The sequence below is a fragment of the Eurosta solidaginis genome, chromosome 4 (genome assembly GCF_040869045.1).
Source record: "Eurosta solidaginis isolate ZX-2024a chromosome 4, ASM4086904v1, whole genome shotgun sequence".
NCBI lineage: Eukaryota > Metazoa > Arthropoda > Insecta > Diptera > Tephritidae > Eurosta > Eurosta solidaginis.
Window position 1 is genome coordinate 95001152 of NC_090322.1, and position 27224 is coordinate 95028375.

Consider the following 27224-nt stretch of genomic DNA (forward strand, 5'->3'; position numbering starts at 1 on the left):
TACAACAACAATAAAGCAGGCAGTCACTTATATCTACATAAACGAATCAATCATTATGTCTACACATATGTACGTACACGCAGGGGAGAGACGCACAAACACATGCATATATCTCATCTGAGATGCTCCCAAAAGTAGGCAATCATATTTGGAAGTATCACTCACATATACACGCGCATGGGCTATGCGAGAAGCTGTAACAATCGTGCATCTGTAGTTATAGCTGAGAAATTTATAGTTGGTAGTAAATTCTAGAAATAGAAGCATGCGAACGAGGAAATCACAGAGTATAAAAGGAGGTAAAGCTGAGAATCGGATCAGTTTGATTTAAGCACGCTATCTGTCGAGCAGTAGAAGTGTACTGACTGTAGATACGGGCGCATCTCACTCCTTAATCCGATCTGATTTGGTCAATAGGAGAGTAAAGCCTGGAGCAAGGTTGCGTACGGTCACTGGCGATTATAACCAAGTCCAGGGAGAAGTGATCTGTGAAGTCTTAATTGGGAATGTCGTGGTTCTACACAAATTCGTTGTGGCGGAGATCGTTGATGAAGTCATATTGAGAGTGGACTTCTTAGTTGACCATGACATCAGGATCGATATGTAGAGAAGGGTTATGCGTTATAAGAACAAGGATGTGCCACTTAACTTCAGTTTGGAGAAAGGGTTCAGCAGTATTCGAGTGCTGGTGGAGGAGATTCGACAGAGACGACAAAGGGTCAAGGAAAGTAGATCGGGCAAAGGTTGATGGAACGAATGGGCCAAACAAATCAAAACCGAAGGTACCTGCGGGAGAAACACTGGCATTGAAAACCCCTAATGGATGCACTAAAAAGAACGAAATAATTTCCCTGAAAGAATGCAAGGGTGGTTTCAAGCCATGGCGCACTATCGTTGGGAAACGTCGGAACGATACTGATTATGTGCAGCCAATCCGTCAAGCGCAAGCTCTACGAAGTAGTTCATTGGCCAAACAACAGAGTGTGAGGGAACGGCCCAGGGTAATGAGTAGTAAGATAAAACATAGGTACGACAAGAAAAATAATTCGGACGGTTTCCGGAAGGGAGATTTGGTACTGCTATACAACCCTCACCGGCGGAAAAGTGTTCCATCCGAATTTTGGTGCAGTTGGGAAGGCCCGTGCAGAGTTGTGAAGAGGATCAGTGATGTCATCTACCGCATAAAAACAATTGGGAAACCACGAAATAGAAGAGTGGAGAGGATAGCAGCGTTTACATCGAGAGATTTGTCTGATCGAGACGATCAGACCTAGGTGGAGGGCAGTGTGACGAATATTAGTGACACTAAGTGATACTCACATCACTAGTCTGATGCTAAGTAAATGAAGCCACAACAACAATAAGGTAGTCAGTCACTTGTGTCTACATAAACGAATCAATCGTTATGTCTACACATATGTACGTACACGCAGCGGAGAGAGACGCACAAACACATGCATATATCTTATCTGAGATGCTCTCAAAAGTAGGCAATCATCTTTGGAAGTATCAGTCACATATACACGCGCATGGGCTATGCGAGAAGCTATAACAATCGTGCATCTGTAGTTATAGCTGAGAAATTTATAGCTGGTAGTAAATTCTAGAAATAGAAACGATTAGAAGTATACGAACGAGGAAATCACAGAGTATAAAAGGAGGTAAAGCTGAGAATCGCATCAGTTTGATTTAAGCACGCTATCTGTAGAGCAGTAGATGTGTTAGTGTGAAGTACTTTAATAAAGGCCATTTTGCATTATTGAATATTGGAGTTATTTATTCAACAGTTTAGTGATTCGAACGTTAGTAGAAGGTTGCAAATAAGAGGAATTCCCACAAAACCGTTACAATACATACGTACTTATAACCACCTTTCCGACGGGGAAAGGTGCAAAATATACCAGGAAATGTGGTATATCAAATATATATATATATAACAAATTTTTAAATATTGACACCAGCTGCCAGGAATTTTTGTTAATTGTAAATTTCCATTTTTTTATATAAAGAGAGCTAAACTAATTTATCAACATATATGCATAATTTCTAAGGAAAAGAACTGAACTCTAAACTTTTGATTCAAATTTTCTAAATGTTGATTTAAATATTTTTTATATTAAAATATATACTTTCTTCTCTTAGAAGAAATCATTTCAATATACACATATATGTAGATTCGTTCATATATATATAGATGCCTTAAAAGTTAATTAAAACCAAAAATAAAATGTAGGAATCACATAAATACATTCATACATACATAATAACATTTTTAAGAACAAGAAAACTGAAGTAAAAGGAAAGAATATTATTCATTTTAGTATAGCTATAAACAACTTAGTTATACAAACATAATTATTTCGTAAGTTATTGTTGTAATCATGTGGTTTAGAACCGCATGATAACAACCCTAGCTTAACTCAACATGTCATCAAGATTCTTTTCAATTCCACTGTAGCTTTTCCAGAGAGATGCTATGGTAAGTGAGTTTCATTCATAATCGCATTGATCTCTCTGGCTCTTCAACTCCCTAAGTACAGTGTGAATCCAAAAATTAGGACACCTTAATTATTTTTTTGCGGCGTTATTCATTTGTAGTCGAAGAAAACTATTTTTTTTTTTTATAACCTAATAATAATTCTAAATGCGTTAAACAAATTAAAAATAACAACAATATACACGCTAAAGAAATAATCACAAGAATGACCATCATGCTGCTGTTCACTACCGAGAAGGCCTTCGACGCGACTTGTGAATGCATTATCGACATTGTGGGTGAGTGCTAATGTCCAATTTCTGGAGCAGAGTCCAGCCACAGTTTAGCACAACCTTTCATTTTTGCACTCACTGCAAATAATAATAATTTGTCACTCCAACCATATGCTTGTTCTACTTTTCCAATAAATTGAACTGATGTCAACTCTTTCACACTTGGGTCAAAAGTTGGTAAAATACCAATGATATTTTGTACGCTCCCAAAATCTGAGCATGTTCTTCGTTCAGTTGGATACTCTCCCCTATCACAACACATATTTGTTGATGGGTATGTATTTTGCACACATGTTGGTACATGCATGTTCGTGGTTACGTAGTTTGGTTGTGAAATACCAGCAAAATGTACTCTTCGCGTCGTATTTGGGATGTGTTGTACATTAAAATCTGCGGTATGACTTGGCATACATATTCTTGCTGTTCGATCATATTGAAATTGCATTTCTGTAGCAGCATTGTAAATGCTTGCGCTCGTCGGCTCTCCTACGTCACGATTTATTGTATACAAATTTGTCGCATTATACTTTACTCCAGCGGTATTCTCTCCACTATAGCATATCGGCTGCTGCACAGCTGCAAAGGAACGCGGAGACAAACCAACTGTTGTTCTCTCTGTTCCTACCGTTCGTATATCTCTACAATTTGGTAACATCAGTGGCGCGATAGAGTGAGAAGATTGACATAGCGTCGTCAAATCATCTCCTGCTCTCATCGTCGGCGCCACTAAAAAATTTTGAATAATCCGTTGATTCGTGGGAATCAATTCATCTGTATGCGAGTTTGTATATATGTCATCGAATGTTCTGGAAGCTGAGCCTTGCATGTGGCGTTCCCCAATATCTTCTGAAGATGCTGATGCAATTTCGTTACGATTTTCATTATTTCGCGAGGGTGACGATGCACTTAGCGGCGTGGTTTTATTAACACTTTTGTGAAGCGAATTATCTATGGATGTTTCTATTACCCATAACCGGCGTTCAATACTTTCATTTAACGCGCTTTCGAATTGTTCATTAAACTGGTGCTCGCAGAGCTTTTCAACCAGCTTCGCTTTGTTACCGGCGGTGGATAATCCAAGTTCACGCAAACGCTGGCGCAAATCTACCACTGTCATTTAACTAAACTGTTCCATTCTTATTTATTTATTCTTTAGTTGTAAATTACGTGTCTCACTTATGAACGTGCAACAGTTTTTTCGTTATAAACGCTTCGAATTTCGCGCACGAATATTCACGTTTCACTGTCAGGCATAGATCACGTCTCACTTCTGAACTGCCAGAAACTTACCGAGTGGTCATTTACTCTTTCAATGTTTGTCAGGAATTTTTATATAAAATATAAAAAGTATTTAATAATTCAAAAGAATGGAAATTACAAAGTTTATGAAATACAAAGTTTATGATATTTTAAATTTCAATTAATTCATTACTGCCGCGCGATACCAATTCGTTTTAATGTTCTTCGTCAACTCTTCTCAACTAACTGCCCTTTCGCTTCGAGTCGCTCTTCGTTGTCATGTCAAGTAGGGATGCATTTTTAAGTATGTGACAATTGTTATACGCCACTGCAGTCTTATCTAATTTTTTCTTGAAAGCTTCTCAATACTCTTTTTTCGCGACCAGAGAAACTCTCTGAGTTTTATATTCCTTTGCGAAACCCTGGAGTTTTACGCATATGTATATATTTTTTTTTTTGCGAAACTAGACAACAAAAGAATATATGTTGAGGTAGGTCAGAAATGTAGTTGTAAATACCCACCAAAAATCTGTTAGTGAATCTAAGAAAAGGATTTCAATTAAATACAGATACTTGTACTTGAATGTTTCTTTTTCAAACAAACTTGAAACTTTAGATTTTTCTTGGCAATCGTCGAGTAAGCTGTTGTTAAATATATATATTAATGCATTTACTTAAATTTTTTCGAACTGAGTTCAAAATTTCAGATATTATTCTTGTAAGATAATAAACGTATATCAAAAACTTAATGCTTTTACAATGGATTGAAGACATATTTTAATTTGATTAAAATTGTAATTATGATTGTTTAAAGTTATACATTTTGGTCTGATTCTGATGGAGGTGTAGGTGGTTTAACGGGCATCTGTACCATCAACGATGCCATGGTAGGGTGGGTGTAGAAGCAGCGGTAAAACTCCCACAAACGAGCAGCATCCCAGGTTAGTATTGGACGTGGTGGTTGTTGGGTACTGTTTGGAGTTTAGGATTTTTATGTGTTTTCCTAGTGTGCAAATATATAAGTTTATTGTGTTAGAACGTTAGTTTGGGAGGAATTAGCTTGATAGCGTGGCTGCGTTTAGGAACCTACGAAACTGAAGCTCCGGGTTGAGCCAGTGCACACGCTGCAGTTACTTGATGACGATACAAGCGCCCCTCACAAATCCTTAATAGGGTCATCCAACTGACGGTTTCATAACAGGTGGACCGCAAATTATCTGAGTGGTCGGCAGGAATGGGTGCAATTTAGAAACGAAACATCAAAACCAAGAAGAATTAAAAAAGGTGTGCCACAGGGTGGTGTCCTATCCCCACTTTTGTTTAACTTCTACATATTAAAGCTATCTTCGCCACCAGAAGGAGTTACTATCGTTTTCTACGCCGATGACTGCACAATAATGGCCACAGGCATAGGCCCACAGATCGATGAGCTTTGCAAAAGAATAAACGGCTACCTCCCTGATCTCTCCAGTTTTTTCGCCTCGCAAAACCTGGCATTATCACCGAGTAAATCCGCGACCTTATTTACAACATGGACGTCCCAAATGTTGACAATTCTGAACATACACGTCGATGGCACTACGCTGCCGACTGTCCCACCCCCAAAATCTTGGGTGTGACGTTTGATCAGGATCTACATTTTGGTGAGAATGCAGCGGAAATTGTACCGAAAATCCAGAGCCGTAATAAAATCCTCAAATTTCTTGCTGGCAGTACTTGGGGAAAAGACAAATAAACCCTCATTACCACTTACAAAGCAATTGGCCGCCGATTGCATGCTACGCGTCCCCTATATGTCGCCAAGCCTAAAAACTACACACTAACTCCACAAACAGGCGTCGGACCTTTATGCCAGGAATTGCCCGGTGAATCCAGTACTCAAAGAACAGTACCCAAAACTAGCGGAAGAGGAACGCACACTACCCAGGGAACCTCGAGTCACTCTAGCTCAACTTCGATCTGGATACTGTAACAGGTTAAACTCTTACCTATCCAGAATCAACCCCGACATACAAAATGTCTGCCCTGCGTGCAATGTGTCCCCACATGGACCCAACGCCTCTAACACTCCTCACAATATGCCCCCCCCCCCCCTCCCTGTTGAAACAGCAAGTTTCCTTGGACTCCCGTTAGAGGATATTGATGACAATTTGTGATCGGTCGCACTTATTGGATGGGGCGAAGCAGTGATACAACAACAACAACAACAACAGGACGGACAAGGCGACAGCTGTTTCGATTATACCTTGTAAATCTCTTCAAAGCCTTTTCTCCCGGGAGTGGTACTTGAACCCGCACTCCTACGATGGTTGAAGTGTTACAAACGCATTCAGCCACGTTATGCCTTAGTTGTTGTAAACCTGATCCCAATTGCCTTCTTTGCATATTTTCTTTATTCATAGTCCATACTTCGTATGGCATCATATGGTAAAGTTATGCGTTGGTGAGGCGGTTTTCAAAGAAACTTGGTGTTGTTGCTTTTGTTCTATTTATAGAACTACAACGAATCAACCAATGTTGTCGTCTATTTGTATGAGTTTTTTATGCGGGGATTACCCTTATTGCTTTAAATGTATGAAACATTTATTTGAAGCAATTTTTAATTTATAATTTATTTAATATTTTGGGAAAATTTTAAACAACGTGACATCAGGACGGACAAGGCGACAGCTGTTTCGATTATACCTTGTAAATCTCTTCAAAGCATTTTCTCCCGGGAGTGGGATTTGAACCCGCACTCCTACGATGGTTGAAGTGTTACAAACGCATTAAGCCACGTTATGTCTTAGTTTTTGTAAACCTTGTCCCAATTGCCTTCTTTACATTTATTCGATGCTGAAAGTAATGTAAACTCGCTTCTGTAGTGGCTTTCGTAGCAAGGTATTTATTTTCTACTACTATTTTTTCAAAGGGGGTAAACATTTTATCCTCTTCTGACTGTTGAAAATACATCCCTATGGTTTCAGATAATGCACATCTTCAGTGTTATTTTATTTACTTCACCTGGAGATTCCATGATGATCGAAAAACAATTGAAATAATCATTGGCAATTGAAAAAGGCATCTAATTAATTGATTATTCAAATTTAACAGGATTGGATTTAGCGAAAAACCAAAACAATAGTGCGACAGGTGTATAGGGTTTGAACAACATGCTGCAACACCCTAAGTATAATATTGTTTGCCATGTGGGTTACACTCAATATTTGAAACAAATCAAGTATAGTTATTTTGCAAATATTACAGATACTGCTTGTACCGAAGGTTGACAAAGGCTATTCGACTAGTCGTGAGTGGTTAATCGAATAGTCAAAATTTTTTCACAGCTCAAAAACTGGTGCTCGACTAATGGCACATTCGAATAATTCGGTTGGACTTAACGAATACACTTATTCATACCTTTACTAGTTTATCGAAGTTATTTTTCAATAAACTTTCAGTTTTACAATAAGCACTGTTTATTAAGTTTCGGGCTTCGTTGTCAATTATCTGCTGAGTGCTATTGGAAAATGGAAGACTCTTATTCCCCTCTTCATGTGCGTCTGGAACATAAATAGGTCCGAGGTTGCTATTCATTCCAAATTTCGTTATCTGTAAACATGTACTTCATTAGGATAAGTTTAAGACATGCAAATATGTGTCAATCAAACCTGAGCATATGCAATCCTGGTAACCTTTTCCAAATCATTTTGCGCACCAGATGTAATTCTATTGAATATTATATTTTCAGCTGCCCTCCCTCCAAGTGCAACACACATTTTGTCAAAGAGCTCTTCTTTGTTATACAACTTCTGTTCACTTGGAGTATATTGGGCAAATCCTAAAGCAAGGCTTGTTCTAGGTACAATTGTCACCTTTAATAATATGTCAGAGTTTGGTAAAAGCCAACCAACAAGGGCATGCCCTGATTCGTGGTATGCAACAATTTTTCTCTCCATTGGCGAAAGCGCATGCGACCGTTTTTCGGTTCCACCTGAAACAATCAAAAAGGAAAAAAGGGAGTAATAATAGCAACAAAATGAAATGAACGGATGAAAGCATTGTTATCGTAGCTTAAATCACAAAGGTCCTAGCCTTCAGCTTTAAGATTCAATAGTAAAAGTAAAAAAAAAAAATGTCACATTCACATCATGCAGACGTGGCGTTTTAAAAGTGTCTTAACTCCGTTCTTTGGATTTTAAACTTTTTACTGCTGGTGTGTTTTAATATATCATTAAAAAAACTGCGCAGAACGCAGTTTTAAAAAATCGGTAGGTTAGGGCCCGCTAAGAAAATTTTCATGTTGCTTTGCCCAGCGCGTGAACCCAGGATCTTCGGTTTGGTAGCCGGAGCACGCTATCACCACACCACGGCGGCCGCCAATACATATATACATAATTTTTTTTAAACAATAACGAACGAAAAATACTAGTATTATTGTGAAAAAAGCGTGGGCGCTTTGTGCCATATTTTTCTTATATCGAGCGCTATATTACATATATATACTAGTATTTTTCGTTAATTATTGTTTTAAACTTATTTTGAAAATTATTTATAACTTTCTGGTCCGATATTATTTAGAAGCGTGTTTTTTAGTTTTTTAAGCTATATTTATTTGTTTGTAACTCTCCTAGCCTAGAGAGTTGCAAACATACATTCATACATACATACAAGTGAAGAAGATAAGCGTGTTAAGAAGTGAATTTTTTGCTGCTAATTTTTAACAAGTTTGATACAGTAGTAAAGCTTTATAATGGTCTTCTTGAATCAAGCCAAACATATTTGCGATTTGCTTCACTTAATTCAAATGAAGACATACCTTTCAGGAAGCTCCGATTATTGAACGTCAAAGTGGTTACCAAAGAAACTGTTTTAGTCTGCTATGGTTTCCTATTAATATATTGGTGATGCCCAGTGTCACTTACTTTTCATAGAATGTTACTTACGTTTCACATCCCACAAAATTGCTGTAGGAAATTAGTTTTATTAGTGTCACGAGAAGCCATTACGGGTATTCAAATTAAAGAAATGATTACACTGTAATATCCGACTTCCGTTAGAAAAACGAGAAGTATTAAAGACGATGTATTTATTATAGATTGATATGTATACATTTTAAAGATATAGGTACCCCAAGACATAATTTTGGGGTACTAATGTAAGTATTAGTTTTAAATGTCAATTAAAACCAAACTGCATCGAGCTAAAAAAGAAACCTATTTCTAATAAGTTTCTCAAAAACCTTTGGAATAGAAGACAGCAAAGAGATAGGTCTACAATTGTTTCTGTCTTTTTTGTTGCCTTTTTAATAAGTGGAATGACAATAGCACATTTCAAGTCGGATGGAAAAATTCCAGAGAAAACGCTAGAATTGAAAAGGTGTGCAAGGATATCAATCAAAATGGAAGCCGCATTTTTTAAAACCTGCTTTGATATTCCATCACAGCCACATGATCTTGAGTTATTCAAGTACTTAATGGTTTTCAAAATTTCTAATCCGGTAAAGGGTTCTGGCTGATCGCCAAAAATCCTCATTTCCCGCCAAAACCTGCACATACCACTTCATATATATACATATATATATAATATATATATATATATACAGCAATAACCCCATATTGCAAAACTCAGTACGGTATATGTGTAAAGCAAAGTAAGAAAAACTCAGTAGTTAGCTACAGTGGGCACACTTGCTAAAAGCAATTATTTTAATGCGACAAATCTCTAAATAATTTAAAATTTTCTCATTTTAAATTAAAATATCTCTAGTTGCTAATAAAATATATTGCAACACCTCTGCAAATTTCTGAGTTTCCCCCACTTGAACAAATATTGAACAAAAATTTGGTCTTACTTGCGTTCACACATTTATACAAACGCATACACAAAATGAATTACAACATAAGCGGTAAATTGAAATCTCATACAGTGGCACAAGAGTGGTTCGGTGCGTACACTAGCGTTTAAAAAATATAGTTTCTCTCTTGTAAAGCTATATTTTCCCCGAAACAGCGGTTATTATTACTTTCACTCTGTATCCCTCTTATACAGTCCACAAAAAATATCGATAGTGAAATTAAATAATTACTCATTATATTTACATATACACATATTGTATTTTTGCCAAGTATATTTAACCCTCCCCCATATATACGCATATATATATTAAAAATAGTGCTAACGCAGCACAGTGGTCAAATTTGCTCAGTCCCTCACTCAAATAAAATTTACCTTAAAAGCTTTTTTAATTTGAAAAGTACTCTATCTTGCTATTTAACCTGAATATTTAAACGTAACTCCCTCACATAGTTAAAAGCAAATACTCTCTCTTCAAAAAAAATAAAAAATTTTTTTCTGTCTGAAGTTAAATTTTTGTTAGTTCTCAACTCTAAGCGTCATAAAACTAAGCTCAAAAATGAGTGACGAGGAAACCAGACAAAGTAAATCGATTAAAAGATTTAAATTCTCGTCTGCCCCCAATAAATTCATATCCGAAACGGACAATTTCATGGAATATTGTGCTCGGTTTAAGTCAACGCCCCTCTAAGATAATACTGAGTCCTCTCTTAATATAAAAAATTCGAACATCGAAAAATTCTGGAATAGAGTCCAACACGTCTTCGATAAAATTGTCGAAACCCCAGATCAGGACCTGCCCGAAGATTTTCCATCATCTGCTAATAGCAAATACAGGTCCTGTCTCATAGCGTATGAAGACACGAAAGCCCAGATCGAAGACCAGCTTCAATTGCTTAAACAAGCAAATGCACCCGCGCCCCTACCGTCACACCAGGTCCATCCGACAACTCCGGTATTTCGCTAAAAATCCCTCCCTGCGATACCGAAATATTTGATGGTGGTTATAAGAAATGGCCCTCATTTCCTGACATGTTCACAGCGGTCTGCATAAACCACCCCAAACTCTCCCAAGCACAAAAATTGTATCACCTCAGATACAAAACCCAACGAAAGGCAGCTCAAATAGTCAACCAGTTTCCCTTGACTGATGACAACTTTGCCTTAGCGTGGGAAGCTCTAAGGTTTGAACCCAGGGCATCCGGTGTGGTAGGCGGAGCACGCTACCATCACACCACGGTGGCCGCCTTTTAGTATTAACCTTAGTTGAAATATGAAATAAAACAATTTTGTCCAATTGAATGAAACCTGCAACTATACAATTGATTGAAGATAGTTTATTACATGATATATTGCTACCGCCACCGCCACCGTAAGCAACACACCGCCATCACATCGCCATTGATACCGCGGCAACCGCAGCAGCCACCTCCAGAGAGAGCAAGGCAAATTTTATCCTTACAACCCCCCTTAACAGTGGTCCTTCGACGCCACTAAGGAAGCGCAAAAAAACGCAAGTAGCTACCCATTCCCATACGCATTTCCCGCCAAAAATCCTCATTTCCCGCCAAAAATCCTCATTTCCCGCCAAAACCTGCACATACCACTTATACATATATACAGCAATAACCCCATATTGCAAAACTCAGTACGGTATATGTGCAAAGCAAAATAAGAAAAAGTTGGCTACAGTGGGCACACTTGCTAAAAGCACCCCTTATATTTTAATGCGACAAAGCTCTAAATAATTTAAAAATTTCTCATTTTAAATTAAAACATAACTAGAGATATTTTAATTTAAAATGAGAAAATTTTAAATTATTATTAAATATATTGCAAAAACTATGCAAATTTCTGAGTTTCCCCCACTTGAACAAATATTGAACAAAAATTTGGTCTTACTTGCGTTCACACATTTATACAAACGCATACACAAAATTAATTACAACATAAGCGGTGAATTGAAATCTCATACAGTGGCACGAGAGTGGTTCAGTGCGTACACTAGCGTTTAAAAAATATAGTTTCTCTCTTGTAAAGCTATATTTTCCCCGAAACAGCGGTTATTATTACTTTCACTCTGTATCCCTCTTATACAGTCCACAAAAAATATCGATAGTGAAATTAAATAATTACTCATTATATTTACATATACACATATTGTATTTTTCCCACGTATAATTACCCTCCCCCATATATACGCATATATATATTAAAAATAGTGCAAACGCAGCACAGTGGTCAAATTTGCTCAGTCCCTCACTCAAATAAAATTTAACTTAAAATGTTTTTTTAATTTGAAAAGTATTCTCTCTTGCTATTTAACGTGAATATTTAAACGTAACTCCCTAATATAGTTAAAAGCAAATCCTCTCTGTTCAAAAAAAAATAAAAAGTTTTTTTCTCTCTGAAGTTAAATTTTTGTTAATTCTCAACTCTAAGCGTCATAAGACTAAGCTCAAAAATGAGTGACAAGGAAACCAGACAAAGTAAAACGATTAAAAGATTTAAATTCTCGTCTGCCCCCAAAAAATTCATATCCGAAACGGACAATTTCATGGAATATTGTGCTCGGTTTAAGTCAACGCCCCTCGAAGATAATATCGAGTCCTCTCTTAATATAAAAAATTCGAACATCGAAAAATTCTGGAATAGAGTCCAACACGTCTTCGATAAAATTGTCGAAACCCCAGATCAGGACCTGCCCGAAGATTTTCCATCATCTGCTAATAGCAAATACAGGTCCTGTCTCATAGCGTATGAAGACACGAAAGCCCAGATCGAAGACCAGCTTCAATTGCTTAAACAAGCAAATGCACCCGCGCCCCCTACCGTCACACAAGGTCCATCCGACAACTCCGGTATTTCGCTAAAAATCCCTCCCTGCGATACCGAAATATTTGATGGTGGTTATGAGAAATGGCCCTCATTTCGTGACATGTTCACAGCGGTCTGCATAAACCACCCCAAACTCTCCCAAGTACAAAAATTGTATCACCTCAGATACAAAACCCAACGAAAGGCAGCTCAAATAGTCAAGCAATTTCCCTTGACTGATGACAACTTTGCCTTAGCGTGGAAAGCACTAAAGTCCCGATACGAGAACAGACGAGTTCTCGTAGACAACCAAGTACGGGCCCTGATGAACTTAAAAACGATCACCACAGAAAACAGTGAAGACGTTCAAAGGTTGCAATCGTCGGTAAATAATTGCCTTCAAATTCTCGCCATGCAACAAGTCTCCACACAGAACTGGGACCCCATACTTATTTATCTCGTGACCTCTAAACTCCCGGAAAATACAGTCACGTTATGGGAGTAGTCTCTGACTTCAAGAAGAGAACTTCCTAACTTGTCGCAAATTGACCAGTTCCTCACAACTCGATATGAAGTCGTAGAGCGAGTCCATCAATGCCGACCAAATCAATTTAAAGCCACATCCTCCCCCCCCCCCCCCCCCCCAACAAGCTAGGCCTTCATTTAAACGCCAGCTGTCGCATCCCATTCAAAATAGATCGACCTCCCACACCCAGTCTCATTTGACAGAGCAGCGGACAATATACAAGTGCGCTATATGTAAAACCTCATCTCACCCCTTTATAAGTTGCTTCAAATTTAAGAAGCTGTCGACCTCTGATCGCAGAAGGTTTGTGAGAGAAAACAATATGTGTTTCAATTGCCTCCCTCAGTCACACATATTGAAAGACTGTTCCAGTACTCAAACATGCAATCAATGTCAAGATCGGCAGAAATCAGTTCTTCACGAAGACACATCTCAAGTTCCGAAAAGACAACCCTCCCGATTGCAAAAGACAGTCTCACAAATCACGACCAGAGCCCAAGATAGACTCAAACTTCCATTCAAACCCTCTATATTTGAAATATCAGGGATGGGCGGCAAGGTAGTTCAGACGTCCAACAAATTGTGCTCTCTGACTTTGGTATCCCCCGATTTTAAAACCAGAATAAGTGCAGAGGCAATAGTATTACCCCGCTCCCCTCGCTTAAGCTCCCTAGCGAGCTCCAAGCAAAATGGGCACACCTCAACCTCGCAGACTCGAACAGTCACTCCCCCTCGAAATAGATCTCGTTCTAGGCAGTGATGTAATACCGCAAATCATCCAAAATGGCGCTGAGAAACTTTCCCCCCATCTTCTAGCGCAGAAAATCATTTTTGGATGGATTCTGAGCGGTAGAGCTCCTGTGATGGTCAACTCTTTCTGCATGCAAGTGTCAGAAGTGACGAACCAAGATTTAACTCTCTATTGCGAAAATTTTAGGAATTGGAGGAAGTTCCCAGCAAACCCCAAAAAACCCCAGAAGACGAGTTTTGTGAGAATTTCTACGCAGCCACAACCTCACGCGATGATAACGGTCGTTACATCGTCAGGCTGCTGTTTAAACCCAGCTTCCCAGAGTCAATCTCACTATCCCACTCTCGGTCTTCAGCTCTAAGCCAGTTTCTTGGAATGGAGAGAAGCCCGCAGAAGAAAGGGGATCTAAAGACTCAATATGATAGTGTCCTAGAAGAATACCTCACCCTCCATCATATGGAAGAAACCGGTTCCCATGAAAAATTCAACGAAGGCAAATGCGCCTCGTTTTATCTCCCCCACCATGCGGTTATAAAGCCCGAAAAAAAACCACAAAAGTAAGGGCCGTCTTTAACGCCTCGAAAAAATTGGCATCAGGATATTCTCTTAATGATTTTCTCTATACCGGACCCACCCTCCAACCGGATCTGATGCTCCTTATTCTCAAATGGAGGACATACCAGTTCGTTTTAACGGAGACGTAGAAAAAATGTATCGTCAAATCATAATGCATGAAGACGACAGAGACTATCAGAGGATCGTCTTTCGCTCATGTCCGAGAGACCCCATAAAAGACTATCGTCTGAAAACAGTCACATTTGGTGTGAACTGTGCCCCCTACCTCGCCATACGTACTTTTCACCAACTGGCCAAAGATGTAGAAGAAGCTTTCCCCAAAGCCGTCCCTGTCCTGACCAAAGAAACGTATGTAGATGACATTCTCTCTGGTAGCCATGATATTCTCTCGGCTAAACAGTCTCTCTCTCAAGCCATCCAAGCGCTCGGTTCAGCAGAATTCCTATTAATAACGGCCAACCACCCTAGTATTCTAAAGGATATCGACAAAGAGGACTTGCTCGACACAAATCTCCTAGAGTTCGAGAAAACAAGTAACGCCAAAACTCTCGGCATTCAATGACACGCCCTCACCGACACCTTCTCGTACACAGTCGACTCTATACCCCTGTCGTTTGCTAGGACAAAGCGTCAGATCCTCTCCTGTGTCGCTAAACTTTTTGACCCCGCAGGGTGGCTTACGCCGATTATGATTCAGGCCAAGATTTTACTCCAAGAGTTATGGATAGAGGGAACCGGCTGGGACGAACCAGTGAAGCCCCTCCACTTCATTAAATGGACGCAGTTCGCAAAAAATTTACCCAAAATCTCAAATATAAAGATACCTCGATTGGTTGACTACATCCCGAACCAGCAGGTTGAACTGCATGGTTTCTGCGATGCGTCAGAAAAGGCATATTGCGCTACTATATATCTGCGAACAACCCACGGTGCCACCACGTCGTCTCACCTTCTGGTCGCTAAAGGCAAGGTTGCCCCTCTTCGCACTACCAGTCTTCCAAGACTAGAACTATGTGCAGCCCTACTCTTTGCCCGACTAATCGCCGTCGTACAGTCCCATCTCGAACTCTCCCTTAATAATCTCTACATGTGGTCTGACTCGGAAATTGTGTTAGCGTGGCTCGAAAAGCCTCCCCACGCTTGGAAAACTTTCGTATCCAATCGAACTGCTGAAATTCTGGATCTCGTCGGAAGCGCCTCCTGGAAGCATGTAGGCAGTCGCGACAATCCAGCAGATATGGGCACAAGAGGATGCAAATCCATGGACTTGGTGGAATGGCGCCTGGTCGGCGTAGAACCGACGGTGGTTTCCCACCTCCGTCGCCATAGCTTTAAGGGTAGTTTGAATATTTTGGAATAAAGAGTTTATAACGTTTCTTTTTTTAACAACAAAACGGGATCTTTCTCTTTAAAAGGAGACGATAGGGATTCTTCTCTAATTCCACAGGGATCCTGGACGAACTGAGCATACCCCGGCGCAAGGAAAAGTCCGTCACAAATGGCGCCCGAGCAGGGACCCTGAATACATAGACTCATGGTAAACAAGTAACAACACGAGGATAACCACACAGAGGATTTCGAGACACAAACCACAGAGGATTGCGAGATACAAAACATCCACAGGAAAGGCACGGAGAGAAAGCAAAATACCTAGCAGGCATGGTGAAGGTAACTTGGGTGTATTACCTCAATCGTGAGGAACTTCTCAAATACGCATCCGAGTTTGGGCTGGAAGACAGCGGAACGGTGGAAGAGCTACGCAAGCGCCTAGCAGGCTTCATTCAGACGAAAGGTACCGACACAAGATTCCAGGAACGATTCACAGAATTAGCCCTACAGCACGTCCGGCCAGTAATCACGGTAAGACCACCAACTCCGACAGAAAACGCCGAGCAAACATCGCCAGGCGGCAACACACAGGAAAATGTCAACGAAACAACCAGGCACGAAGAGGGGTCACGAACACCGCCATACGCGATGTACCAACCAGCATCACACACAAATATAATGGATCGAGTACGTAAGTGGGGTCTGAAATATGACGGTGGTAAGGGCCCGCTATGTTTTATTGAACGGGTGGAGGAGCTGGCCGACAGTTACGAAGTTGGTCGCGATTCCATCCCACGAGCGTTACCTGAGTTGCTGAAGGACAAGGCCTTGGTGTGGTACCGGAACAACAACAGGCAGTGGCAAGAGTGGGAAGCCTTCAAGAAGGACTTTCTAAAATTTTTCCTGAGCTCGAGGTATTTCGAGAAGCTAGATGACGAGATCCGTCAGCGTACGCAGCGCGCAGGTGAGCAGTTTAAGGATTACGTTTTATCGTTACAGGCACTCATGCGTCACGCTGACTACAACGGCGAGCAGCAGCTGAACCGGATTTTACCCACTCCCAAGAATACAGCATATCTTAGATAGGCTACGTAGCGCGCGTTTTATCAGCAGTCTGGACCTCAAAAATGGTTATTGGCAAATCCCGATGGAAGAAGATAGCAAGAAGTACACAGCATTTACCGTGCCCGGCCGAGGGTTGTATCACTGGAAAGTGATGCCGTTCGGTCTACATTCCGCTCCGGCTACGTTTCAGCGAGCACTCGACCGTGTTATTGGCCCAGAGTTGGAACCAAATGCGTTTGCCTACCTGGATGATATCATCATCACCAGCACAACTTTGGAAGAGCATATAAAGCACCTAGGGGAAGTATTTCGGCGTCTACGGAGGGCGAATCTGAAGATCAACCCAGAGAAATGTGAGTTTTTTAAGAAAAGTTTGAAATATCTAGGCCACGTCGTCAGCGAGGAAGGAATACGCACGGATCCCGACAAAGTTGCGGCTATCAAGGAGCTGGCGCCACCACACAACATACGAGAGCTAAGGCGATTTCTGGGGATAGTTTCTTGGTACCGGAGGTTCGTACCCGACTTTTCACAAGTTGCGCACACACTGACGTCAATGTTGAAGAAGGGGAGTGGGTGGAAATGGTCCGAAGAACAACAGGCGGCATTCGAAGCGTTGAAGAATGCACTAATACAAGCACCAGCACTAGCTTGCCCAGATTTTACGAAAAGATTTCGATTACAGACAGACGCGAGCGATTATGGTCTCGGAGCAGTTCTCACACAGGGGTTGGATGACGAAGAGCGAGTAATAGCGTATGCTAGCCGCCAGCTGAATAAAGCCGAGATGAACTACTCACCAACTGAGAAGGAATGTTTAGCAATCGTGTGGGCAATAAGGAAAATGAGAGCGTATTTAGAAGGGTACAATTTCACGGTTATCACCGATCACCTGGCTTTGAAATGGTTGAACACGATCGAAAGCCCGTCAGGCCGGATCGCTCGATGGGCGCTCGAGTTACAGCAGTATTCGTTCGACGTGCAGTATAGGAAGGGCAAGATGAACGTGGCCGCAGATGCACTGTCGAGGCAGCCACTGGAGGAACAGCTGGGTAGCCTTACGACACATGAAGAAAGTTTGAGTTGCAAGTGGTACACGTCAAAGATGGCTGAAGTAATGAGGACACCAGAAAAGTTTCCCGAATACGCCGTAGAGGAAGGAAGACTATACAGACGAATTGGAAGTCAAATGGATGGTGAGGATGCGGTACCGTGGAAGTTATGCGTACCGAAATCGGAGAGGCGAAGAGTGCTTAACGAGATTCACGACACACCAAGCGCGGGGCACATGGGGATACGGAAATCCATCGCGCGTGCAATGATGCGGTATTACTGGCCTGGGATGTTCAGGGACGTACGGAAGTACGTGCAACAATGCCACGCATGCCAAGTCTACAAACCCAGCCAGCAACAAGCTGCAGGTAAGATGCTCACGCAGATTTCAGATGAACCTTTTGCTATCGTTTGTGCAGATTTCGTTGGACCACTCCCTCGTTCGAAGCATGGTAATACGATGGCATTAGTTTTCGTGGATAAATTCTCGAAATGGGTAGAGATCATAGCAATACGGAAGGCGACGACGGAGAATGTGATCAGAGGTATGAGGGAGAGGATTTTGGCCCGATTTGGCGCGCCAAAAATTCTAATCACAGACAATGGAGCACAGTTCACAAGCAGGAATTTCAAGAAGTTTTTACAAGAAGCTGGCATAAAGCACCAGCTAACGGCACCGTACACACCGCAGGAGAACCCGACGGAGAGAGCGAATCGTAACATCAAGAGGATGATAGCACAATTCACTGGGAAGGAGCATAAGACATGGGATGAGTTGTTGCCAGAGATGACACTAGCACTGAATACGAGCGTATGCGAGTCAACAGGCTACAGTTCAGCATTCGTGGTACAGGGTAGGGAACCGAGGATCCCCAACGCCCTCTACGATGAGCAAACACTTGGCACAGGCGAGGAGAAGGTGGCTCTCAGTGAAAAGATGGCGAAAATGCGAGAGGTATATCAGATGGCACGTCGTAGACAACAGCAAGCATCAGCGGAGCAGGCAAGGCATTATAATTTACGTAGGAGACAATGGCAACCGGCGGTGGGCGACTTGGTACTAGTAAAAGAGCACCAGCTGTCCAAGGCAGTGGACGATTTCGCAGCAAAGTTAGCACCAAGATACAGTGGGCGTCATCGTGTAACGAACTTCGGTTCGCCCGTAATCGTCGAGCTAGACAAGGTGCATAACGGCAACAGGAGAACGGCACACATAAGCGAGCTAAAAACATACCATCAAGCGACAGTCGAAGGAGAAGCAAGTCCAGAAACAGAAAGAATAATACGTTCACCCCGCGAACGTCGTAAGTCAAAAGCGCCCCACCAAGCCCCGAATGGGAGCTTCACCGAAGTTCCCATCGGGGAACAAACGGGACGACCGACGACGATAGCAACAACACAACGCGCACCATCATCAGCAACGTGTAGTAGAACCTCGAACCAACGTTTCACCGAGATATCCATCGAGGAACACACAGAGCAACTGGCCGTAGTAAGAGCAACGCCACGCGCGTCAACATCGCAAACAGTCCAGGTCACGGAAGAAGATCAGACGGATTACAGCACGGTAGCGACGTGTGGTTCACTAGCACTCGCCAATTCAGGTGCAAATGATTTCGGAATCGAACGCGCAGACATAATCAACAACCAACAGGTGGTAGATGAAGACCGGAGTGGGTGGCACACAGCACGAGCGCAAGCCCCAACCCTACACAACGGGATCCTGACGGCGATGAACTACGCCAACCACATAGCCAGCCAATGCTATAATCTGATGACCGAATTCTGCATAACATTTCATTTTAGAACAAGACCCAGATCGCGAGAGGTTACCCTATAAATAACGCAAGTATTGACCGCTACGAGAAATTGAATTTTACAATGGTTACAGTAAGTCACATTACGGCAGGTGAGGGGAGAGTGTGAGGACCCAAATCCACCGGCTTTGGAGCCCACACATTCGAACCTACAAATATTTATTAAAACGTGTATAAACCCTACTTGAATTACAATGAATTTATACATATAGCATGTAAAATGTACAAAAACTGAATTATATGAATTAAATTTACACATACAAAATAATCATTTTTGAATTACCCTAATATACATATAAACATTCATGACAACATCTAATTTCTTCGTTTAAATAATTGTCTCTGCCCGCATACGGTAAATATTTTGGTTGAAAATTATAATTTCCACAGATAACCCATAACCGGCTGGAATTTTAAATAATGCTGGGAATACAGCAATACCAAGCCATTGCGACCAAGCACAGCAGGCATTAAATCGAACCGTCGGGGCGGACATCGCACAAAGAGAAACGAAAAAATGCAATGTACTAGGAAGCGGTCACGTTAGCATACCAACAACACAGCGTGGGTACTAGACACAAGTTACCTACGAAGGGCAACCAACTCGTCGACAACAACAAGACCGAATAAGCAAGCAGCAGAGGGAAAACAAAAATAACTATGCTAGCTAACTGGAGATGCGTACCAACGAACTCACATGTTAGGGGGGGCAGTACAAGAGGCATTTTTACATACGCAATTTGGAGATAAATACTTATAATGCGATATATGGGTAGAATAAGACAGTTAAATGTAAGATACCTTAAGTAAATACATATAATAAGTAAAATTTATTGTTGTAGGATAACTGTCCACCTGCGCGTGGATAAGTATAAAAGGGCGACAAATTTCGCGAATTGAGACAGTAGCCAGCTAGGTATAGTAGCCTGCTAACGCCTTGTTTAGCGGTGAATGGGATTCCTGGGATTTTTCCATCTCACGAGTTCTTTATTTTAGCAACTTTGGGGGTTTTTCCAACCCCATCGTTAGAGGGATTGTGGTGGTTTTTCCACCTCCGCAACCTTCAGAAAGAGCAGGGTATTCTTAAGCTATATACTCGGTGGGGGTTTTACCAACTCCACCGACTGGGAGGAAGTGGTGGTTCTCCACCTCCACTTTCTTTACGAAGTAGTCTGAGATTTTTAGTTTAAGCGTAGTCCCGGTGGGGGTTTTCCCAACCCCATCGGCGTAGAACCGACGGTGGTTTCCCACCTCCGTCGCCATAGCTTTAAGGGTAGTTTGAATATTTTGGAATAAAGAGTTTATAACGTTTCTTTTTTTAACAACAAAACGGGATCTTTCTCTTTAAAAGGAGACGATAGGGATTCTTCTCTAATTCCACAGGGATCCTGGACGGACTGAGCATACCCCGGCGCAAAGAAAAGTCCGTCACACAGTCTCGTTATGGGAGCAGTCACTGACTTCAAGAAGAGAACTTCCTAACTGGACGCAAATTGACCAGTTCCTCACAACTCGATATGAAATCGTAGGGCGAGTCGATCAATGGCGACCAAATAAATTTAAAGCCACAGTTATGGAGTTATGGATAGACGGAACCAGCTGGGACGAACCAGTGAAGCCCCTCCGCTTCATTAAATGGACTTAGTTCGCAAAAAATTTACGCAACATCTCAAATATAAAGATACCTCGATGGATTGACTACATCCCGAACCAGCAGGTTGAACTGCATGGTTTCTGCGATGCGTCAGAAAAGGCATATTGCGCCACTATATATCTGCGAACAACCCAAGGTGCCACCACGTTGTCTCACCTTCTGTTCGCTAAAGGCAAGGTTGCCCCTCTTCGCACTACCAGTCTTCCAAGACTAGAACTATGTGCAGCCCTACTCCTTGCTCGACTAATCGCCGTCGTACAGTCCCATCTCGAACTCTCCCTTAATAATCTCTACCTGTGGTCTGACTCGAAAATTGTGTTAGCATGGCTCGAAAAGCCTCCCCACGCTTGGGAAACTTTCGTATCCAATCGAACAGCTGAAATTCTGGATCTCGTCGGAAGCGCCTCCTGGAAGCATGTAGGCAGTCGCGACAATCCAGCAGATATGGGCATAAGAGGATGCAAACCCATGGACTTGGAAAATTTTTCGCTGTGGTGGAATGGCCCTGCGTGGCTGACCCAGCCCCCCGAAGCCTGGCCAAAGCCAACTACCCGCAGCATCAACCCGCCGGAAATGCGAAGAGTTGAAGCGTTACACTCAACTGAAGATGACCCCGATGTATTGGATCGATTTTCCTTTTTGCCTCACGCCCTGAGGGTCATGGCATATGCCTTTAGGTTCATTAATAATCTCAAGGACCGAATTCTAGGCATCAAACCCGCTTACACTCCCTCTCTGTGTCATGAATATCTCCGCAAAACGAAAAATAAACTTGTGACGTTAACGCAAACCCGATATTTTCCTCGCGACGGAGCATGCTTGGAAAATGCAAAACCAATTGATAAAAGAAGCTCTCTACTAACCCTCAACCCATACCTCGATGAAAACGGGCTCCTCAGGGTTCATGGTAGATTAGTTCATTCAACGTTGACTTACAATGAAAAACATCCCGTTATTATCCCTGAAAAATCAAGATACGCTGTCCTCTATATACAGTACCTCCATGAACTTCTTCTTCACGCCAAAATACGTCTCATGCAGCAATGCCTCAGACAGGATCTCTATATTCCACGACTCAAACCTCTCATAAAGAGATGCATACATCAGTGCAAAACTTGTACCCTCCACAAGCAGCAAATGCGATCGCAAACCATGGCGGCCTTGCCCCGGGAACGATGCACATACGCTCCGCCTTTTACCACTACCGGTGTCGACTTTGCGGGGCCTTTTCAAATAAAAGCCTCCTTGCTAAGGTCTCACACCTTACTTCAAGCCTACGTGGCCGTTTTTGTCTGTTTCGTGACAAAAGCTATCCACCTTGAGCTGTGCTCGGACTTAACCAATGCCTTTCTCGCAGCATTTGCTCGCTTCGGCGGACGTCGTGGACCTCCTGCCACAATGATTAGTGACAACGGCAAGACCTTTATTCGTAGACTTCATGAAAACTGCCTCTCAAGAAGTAATCGTAAAATACTCTCCCCAGGGCATCAATTGGAAATTCATTTCGCCCGGAGCTCCCCACATGGGCGGCTTGTGGGAGTCTGCAGTGAAGAGTTTCAAACTGCACTTCAAAAGGACCGCAGGAGCCCACAAGTTCACATTTGAAGAATTTACCACCCTCTTGGTAAGAATAGAAGCCGTGTTGAACTCCCGTCCTATCTCACCTTTATCCCAGGATCCCACCGAGTTTACCGCGCTGACCCCCGGCCACTTTCTCAGAGGTAGCCCCCTCCTAGCTATCCCTGAAGTGGATCTCGCGGATTTATCTTATAAACCGATGGGACAGGGTAAAAACTTACATAATCAATTCAGCATAAGGTGGAAGGAAGACTACCTAAAGGATGTCCAGAAAAGGCAGAAGTGGAAAAATCCACAGCCCGAACCCAAGGTCAGTGAGTGTGTCTGCATTCACGACGACTCACTTCGTACTCAAACTGGCACCCTCACACGACCACTTGTCAAGCTCTGTTTCCTCCCTCATACGGACAGACCACCCTCTCGGGCAACCCCAGAGAATCCCTAGCTACCCTCAAACCACCTCTGGCCACTCTTACCCCATCACCGTCACTAATATGTCGTAATTCGCAACATAATCCCAGCTGAAACCCCCCGCCCCTACCGGGCGACCCCGTTCTCACCCGGGAAGCAACATTCCCTCAGCAGCACCTAGCATCGCCGGACGCACTATTCGATGCACCGCGCAAGGGCTGCAGACCGCCAACGCTAGAGGAAGTGCCCGAAATCCTCGTGCGAGATGCGTTGGGGACCCTTAAGGAACTCCAGGAGGCTCTAGCCGCTGAACGCGCCTAGGGCGGGGACGATGGCTGAGCGACTATTACAGTCACCAACAGCCAACTGCATCAACATATTCTAATCAAAAACCAAAACTTGAATTTTAACTGAATTTTATATAGAATTTGAACATGTACCTTATTTATAATTACCGTAACTAAGTTACATATATATATATACATATTTGTACATTGAACCTGCATTACCACTTGATGTATAGCTATTATATTTAAGACTCATGAATTACGTTAAATCCATGAATTATATCTATATTTATATCTATTATAGTATAACAGTTAACACTTCGCCGCTCTGGCAACCCCATGCGTGAGTTGACAGATCGGGTTTGTGTGTACATATGTATATACATATGTTTTTGTTTTGACATTTCCTTTTATATTAACTCGGAATTTTATCTATCCCGTGTGTGACACTAAAAGTTGTAAATCTCTTTGTATAAAAGAAAAAATAGTTTCTTTAAAGTTAACCAAACCCCGGTACCCTTTTTATTTAAACTCGAAAGTCTATAATCATTTGTGTACGGCATTTAGTATTAAAAAATAAATAAATATAAGGCGCGATAACCTTCGAAGAGATCTAAGGCCGAGCTTTTCTTCCAATTTGCGTCGTGCTCCTCTTGATTTTCCCTACAAATTGGCCGGACGGGACCTACATGATTTTATACCGACTCCGAACGGCATCTGCAAGGCAGATGAGTTTTCACTGAGAGCTTTTCATGGCAGAAATACACCCGGAGCGCTTGCCAAACACTGCCGAGGGGCGACCCCGCTTAGAAAAATTGTCTTCTAATTTAAAAACCTTATTTCTAAAATTTTTGATGTTGCTTTGCCCGGGGTTTGAACCCAGGGCATCCGGTGTGGTCGGCGGAGCACGCTACCATCACACCACGTGGTCGCCTTTTAGTATTAACCTTAGTTGAAATATGAACTAAAACAATTTTGTCCAATTGAATGAATTCTGCAACTATACAACTGATTGAAGATAGTTTATTACATGATATATTGCTATCGCCACCGCCACCGTAAGCAACACACCGCCATCACATCGCCATTGACACCGCCGCATCCGCAGCAGCCACCTCCAGAGAAAGCAAGGTAAATTGTATCCTGCCAACCCCCCTTAACAATGGTCCTTCGACGCCACTAAGGAAACCAGCGCAAGAAAAACGCAAGTAGCTACCCATTTTTTTGTAAACCGTGTGAGTATTAAATGAAATATAATAAATCCCCATCACGGAAAATACGTACATAGAAACGAGAAATCAAGGCAATTTTCATTTTCGAGGATTAGAATTTCCCGCCAAAAAAACTCATTTCCCGCCAAAACCTGCACATACCACTTATACATATATACAGCAATAACCCCATATTGCAAAACTCAGTACGGTATATGTGCAAAGCAAAATAAGAAAAAGTTAGCTACAGTGGGCACACTTGCTAAAATCACCCCTTATATTTTAATGCGACAAACCTCTAAATAATTTAAAATTTTCTCATTTTAAATTAAAATATAACTAGAGATATTTTAATTTAAAATGAGAAAATTTTAAATTATTATTAAATATATTGCAAAACCTCTGCAAATTTCTGAGTTTCCCCACTTGAACAAATATTTAACAAACATTTGGTCCTACTTGCGTTCACACATTTATACAAACGCATACACAAAATTAATTACAACATAAGCGGTAAATTGAAATCTCATACAGTGGCACGAGTGGTTCGGTGCGTACACTAGCGTTTAAAAAATATAGTTTCTCTCTTGTAAAGCTATATTTTCCCCGAAACAGTAGTAATTATTACTTTCCCTCTGTATCCCTCTTACAAAGAGTATATATTTGTTAAGAGGCGTCACTCGATACTTTGTTGTTGCCAAAGCAACCCTGTCATGTCGAATGTGATTCTCAAGGAAGTTTTGTTTAGTTTTTTTTAATTGAATCCTATATAGTTATGCGGTAAAGTGACTTTGCATAATTACGATTTTTGGAAAGAGAATTAATTAATTAATTTAATACAATCAGTAAAATAAACACAAATACCCCACGAAAATGTATAGAAGGCGTTTTTATAAATACAGCTGATAAAAAAAAACCAACGACTACCTTGAGAAAACATCGAGTAATTTGCTTTGGCAACAACAAAAGTATCGAGTGACGCCTCTTGACAAATATATACTCTTTGCCTCTTATACAGTCCACAAAAAATATCGATAGTGAAATTAATAATTACTCATTATATTTACATATACATATATTGTATTTTTCCCACGTATATTTAACCCTCCCCCATATATACGCATATATATATATTAAAAATAGTGCAAACGCAGCACAGTGGTCAAATTTTCTCAGCCCCTCACTCAAATAAAATTTAACTTAAAAGTTTAATTTGAAAAGTATTCTCTCTTGCTATTTAACGTGAATATTTAAACGTAACTCCCTCATATAGTTAAAACCAAATACTCTCTCTTAAAAAAAAATAAAAAGGCTTTTTTCTCTCTGAAGTTAAATTTTTGTTAATTCTCAACTCTAAGCGTCATAAAACTAAGCTCAAAAATGAGTGACGAGGAAACCAGACAAAGTAAAACTATTAAAAGATTTAAATTCTCGTCTGCCCTCAAAAAATTCATATCCGAAACGGACAATTTCATGGAATATTGTGCTCGGTTTAAGTCAACGCCCCCCGAAGATAATACTGAGTCCTCTCTTAATATAAAAAATTCTAACATCGAAAAATTCTGGAATAGAGTCCAACACGTCTTCGATAAAATTGTCGAAACCCCAGATCAGAACCTGCCCGAAGATTTTCCAACATCTGCTAATAGCAAATACAGGTCCTGTCTCATAGCGTATGAAGACACGAAAGCCCAGATCGAAGACCAGCTTCAATTGCTTAAACAAGCAAATGCACCCGCGCCCCCTATCGTCACACCAGGTCCATCCGACAAATCCGGTATTTCGCTAAAAATCCCTCCCTGCGATAACGAAATATTTGATGGCGGTTATGAGAAATGGCCCTCATTTCTCGACATGTTCACAGCGGTCGCCATAAACCACCTCAAACTCTCCCAAGCACAAAAATTGTATCACCTCAGATACAAAACCCAAGGAAAGGCAGCTCAAATAGTCTACCGATTTCCCTTGACTGATGACAACTTTGCCTTAACGTGGGAAGCTCTAAAGTCCCGATACGAAAACAGACGAGTTCTCGTAGACAACCAAGTACGGGCCCTGAAGAACTTAAAAACGATCACCACAGAAAACAGTGAAGACGTTCAAAGGTTGCAATCGTCGGTAAATAATTGCTTTCAAATTCTCGCCACGCAACAAGTCTCCACAGATAACTGGGACCCCATACTTATTTATCTCGTGACCTCTAAACTCCCGGAAATACAGTCACGTTATGGGAGCAGTCTCTGACTTCAAGAAGAGAACTTCCTAACTGCTCGCAAATTGACCAAATCCTCACAACTCGATATGAA

General features: G+C 41.4%; 1 protein-coding gene across 3 annotated transcripts in view; it reads right to left on the reverse strand.

Annotated features, from left to right (window-relative positions):
* The window catches only part of Spg7 (Paraplegin), a 590769-nt gene that overhangs the window by 137479 nt on the left and 426066 nt on the right, over positions 1-27224 (reverse strand). For 2 of the 3 annotated variants that reach the window (XM_067782287.1, XM_067782285.1), the window contains 2 exons: positions 7659-7981; positions 7408-7599 (listed from right to left, as the gene is read on the reverse strand). In XM_067782287.1, the coding sequence (XP_067638388.1) occupies positions 7408-7599; positions 7659-7981 (515 nt within the window). Of the gene's footprint in view, positions 1-4525; positions 4550-7407; positions 7600-7658; positions 7982-27224 lie in introns of those variants that run through there. The other variant, XM_067782286.1, reaches the window with a different exon arrangement.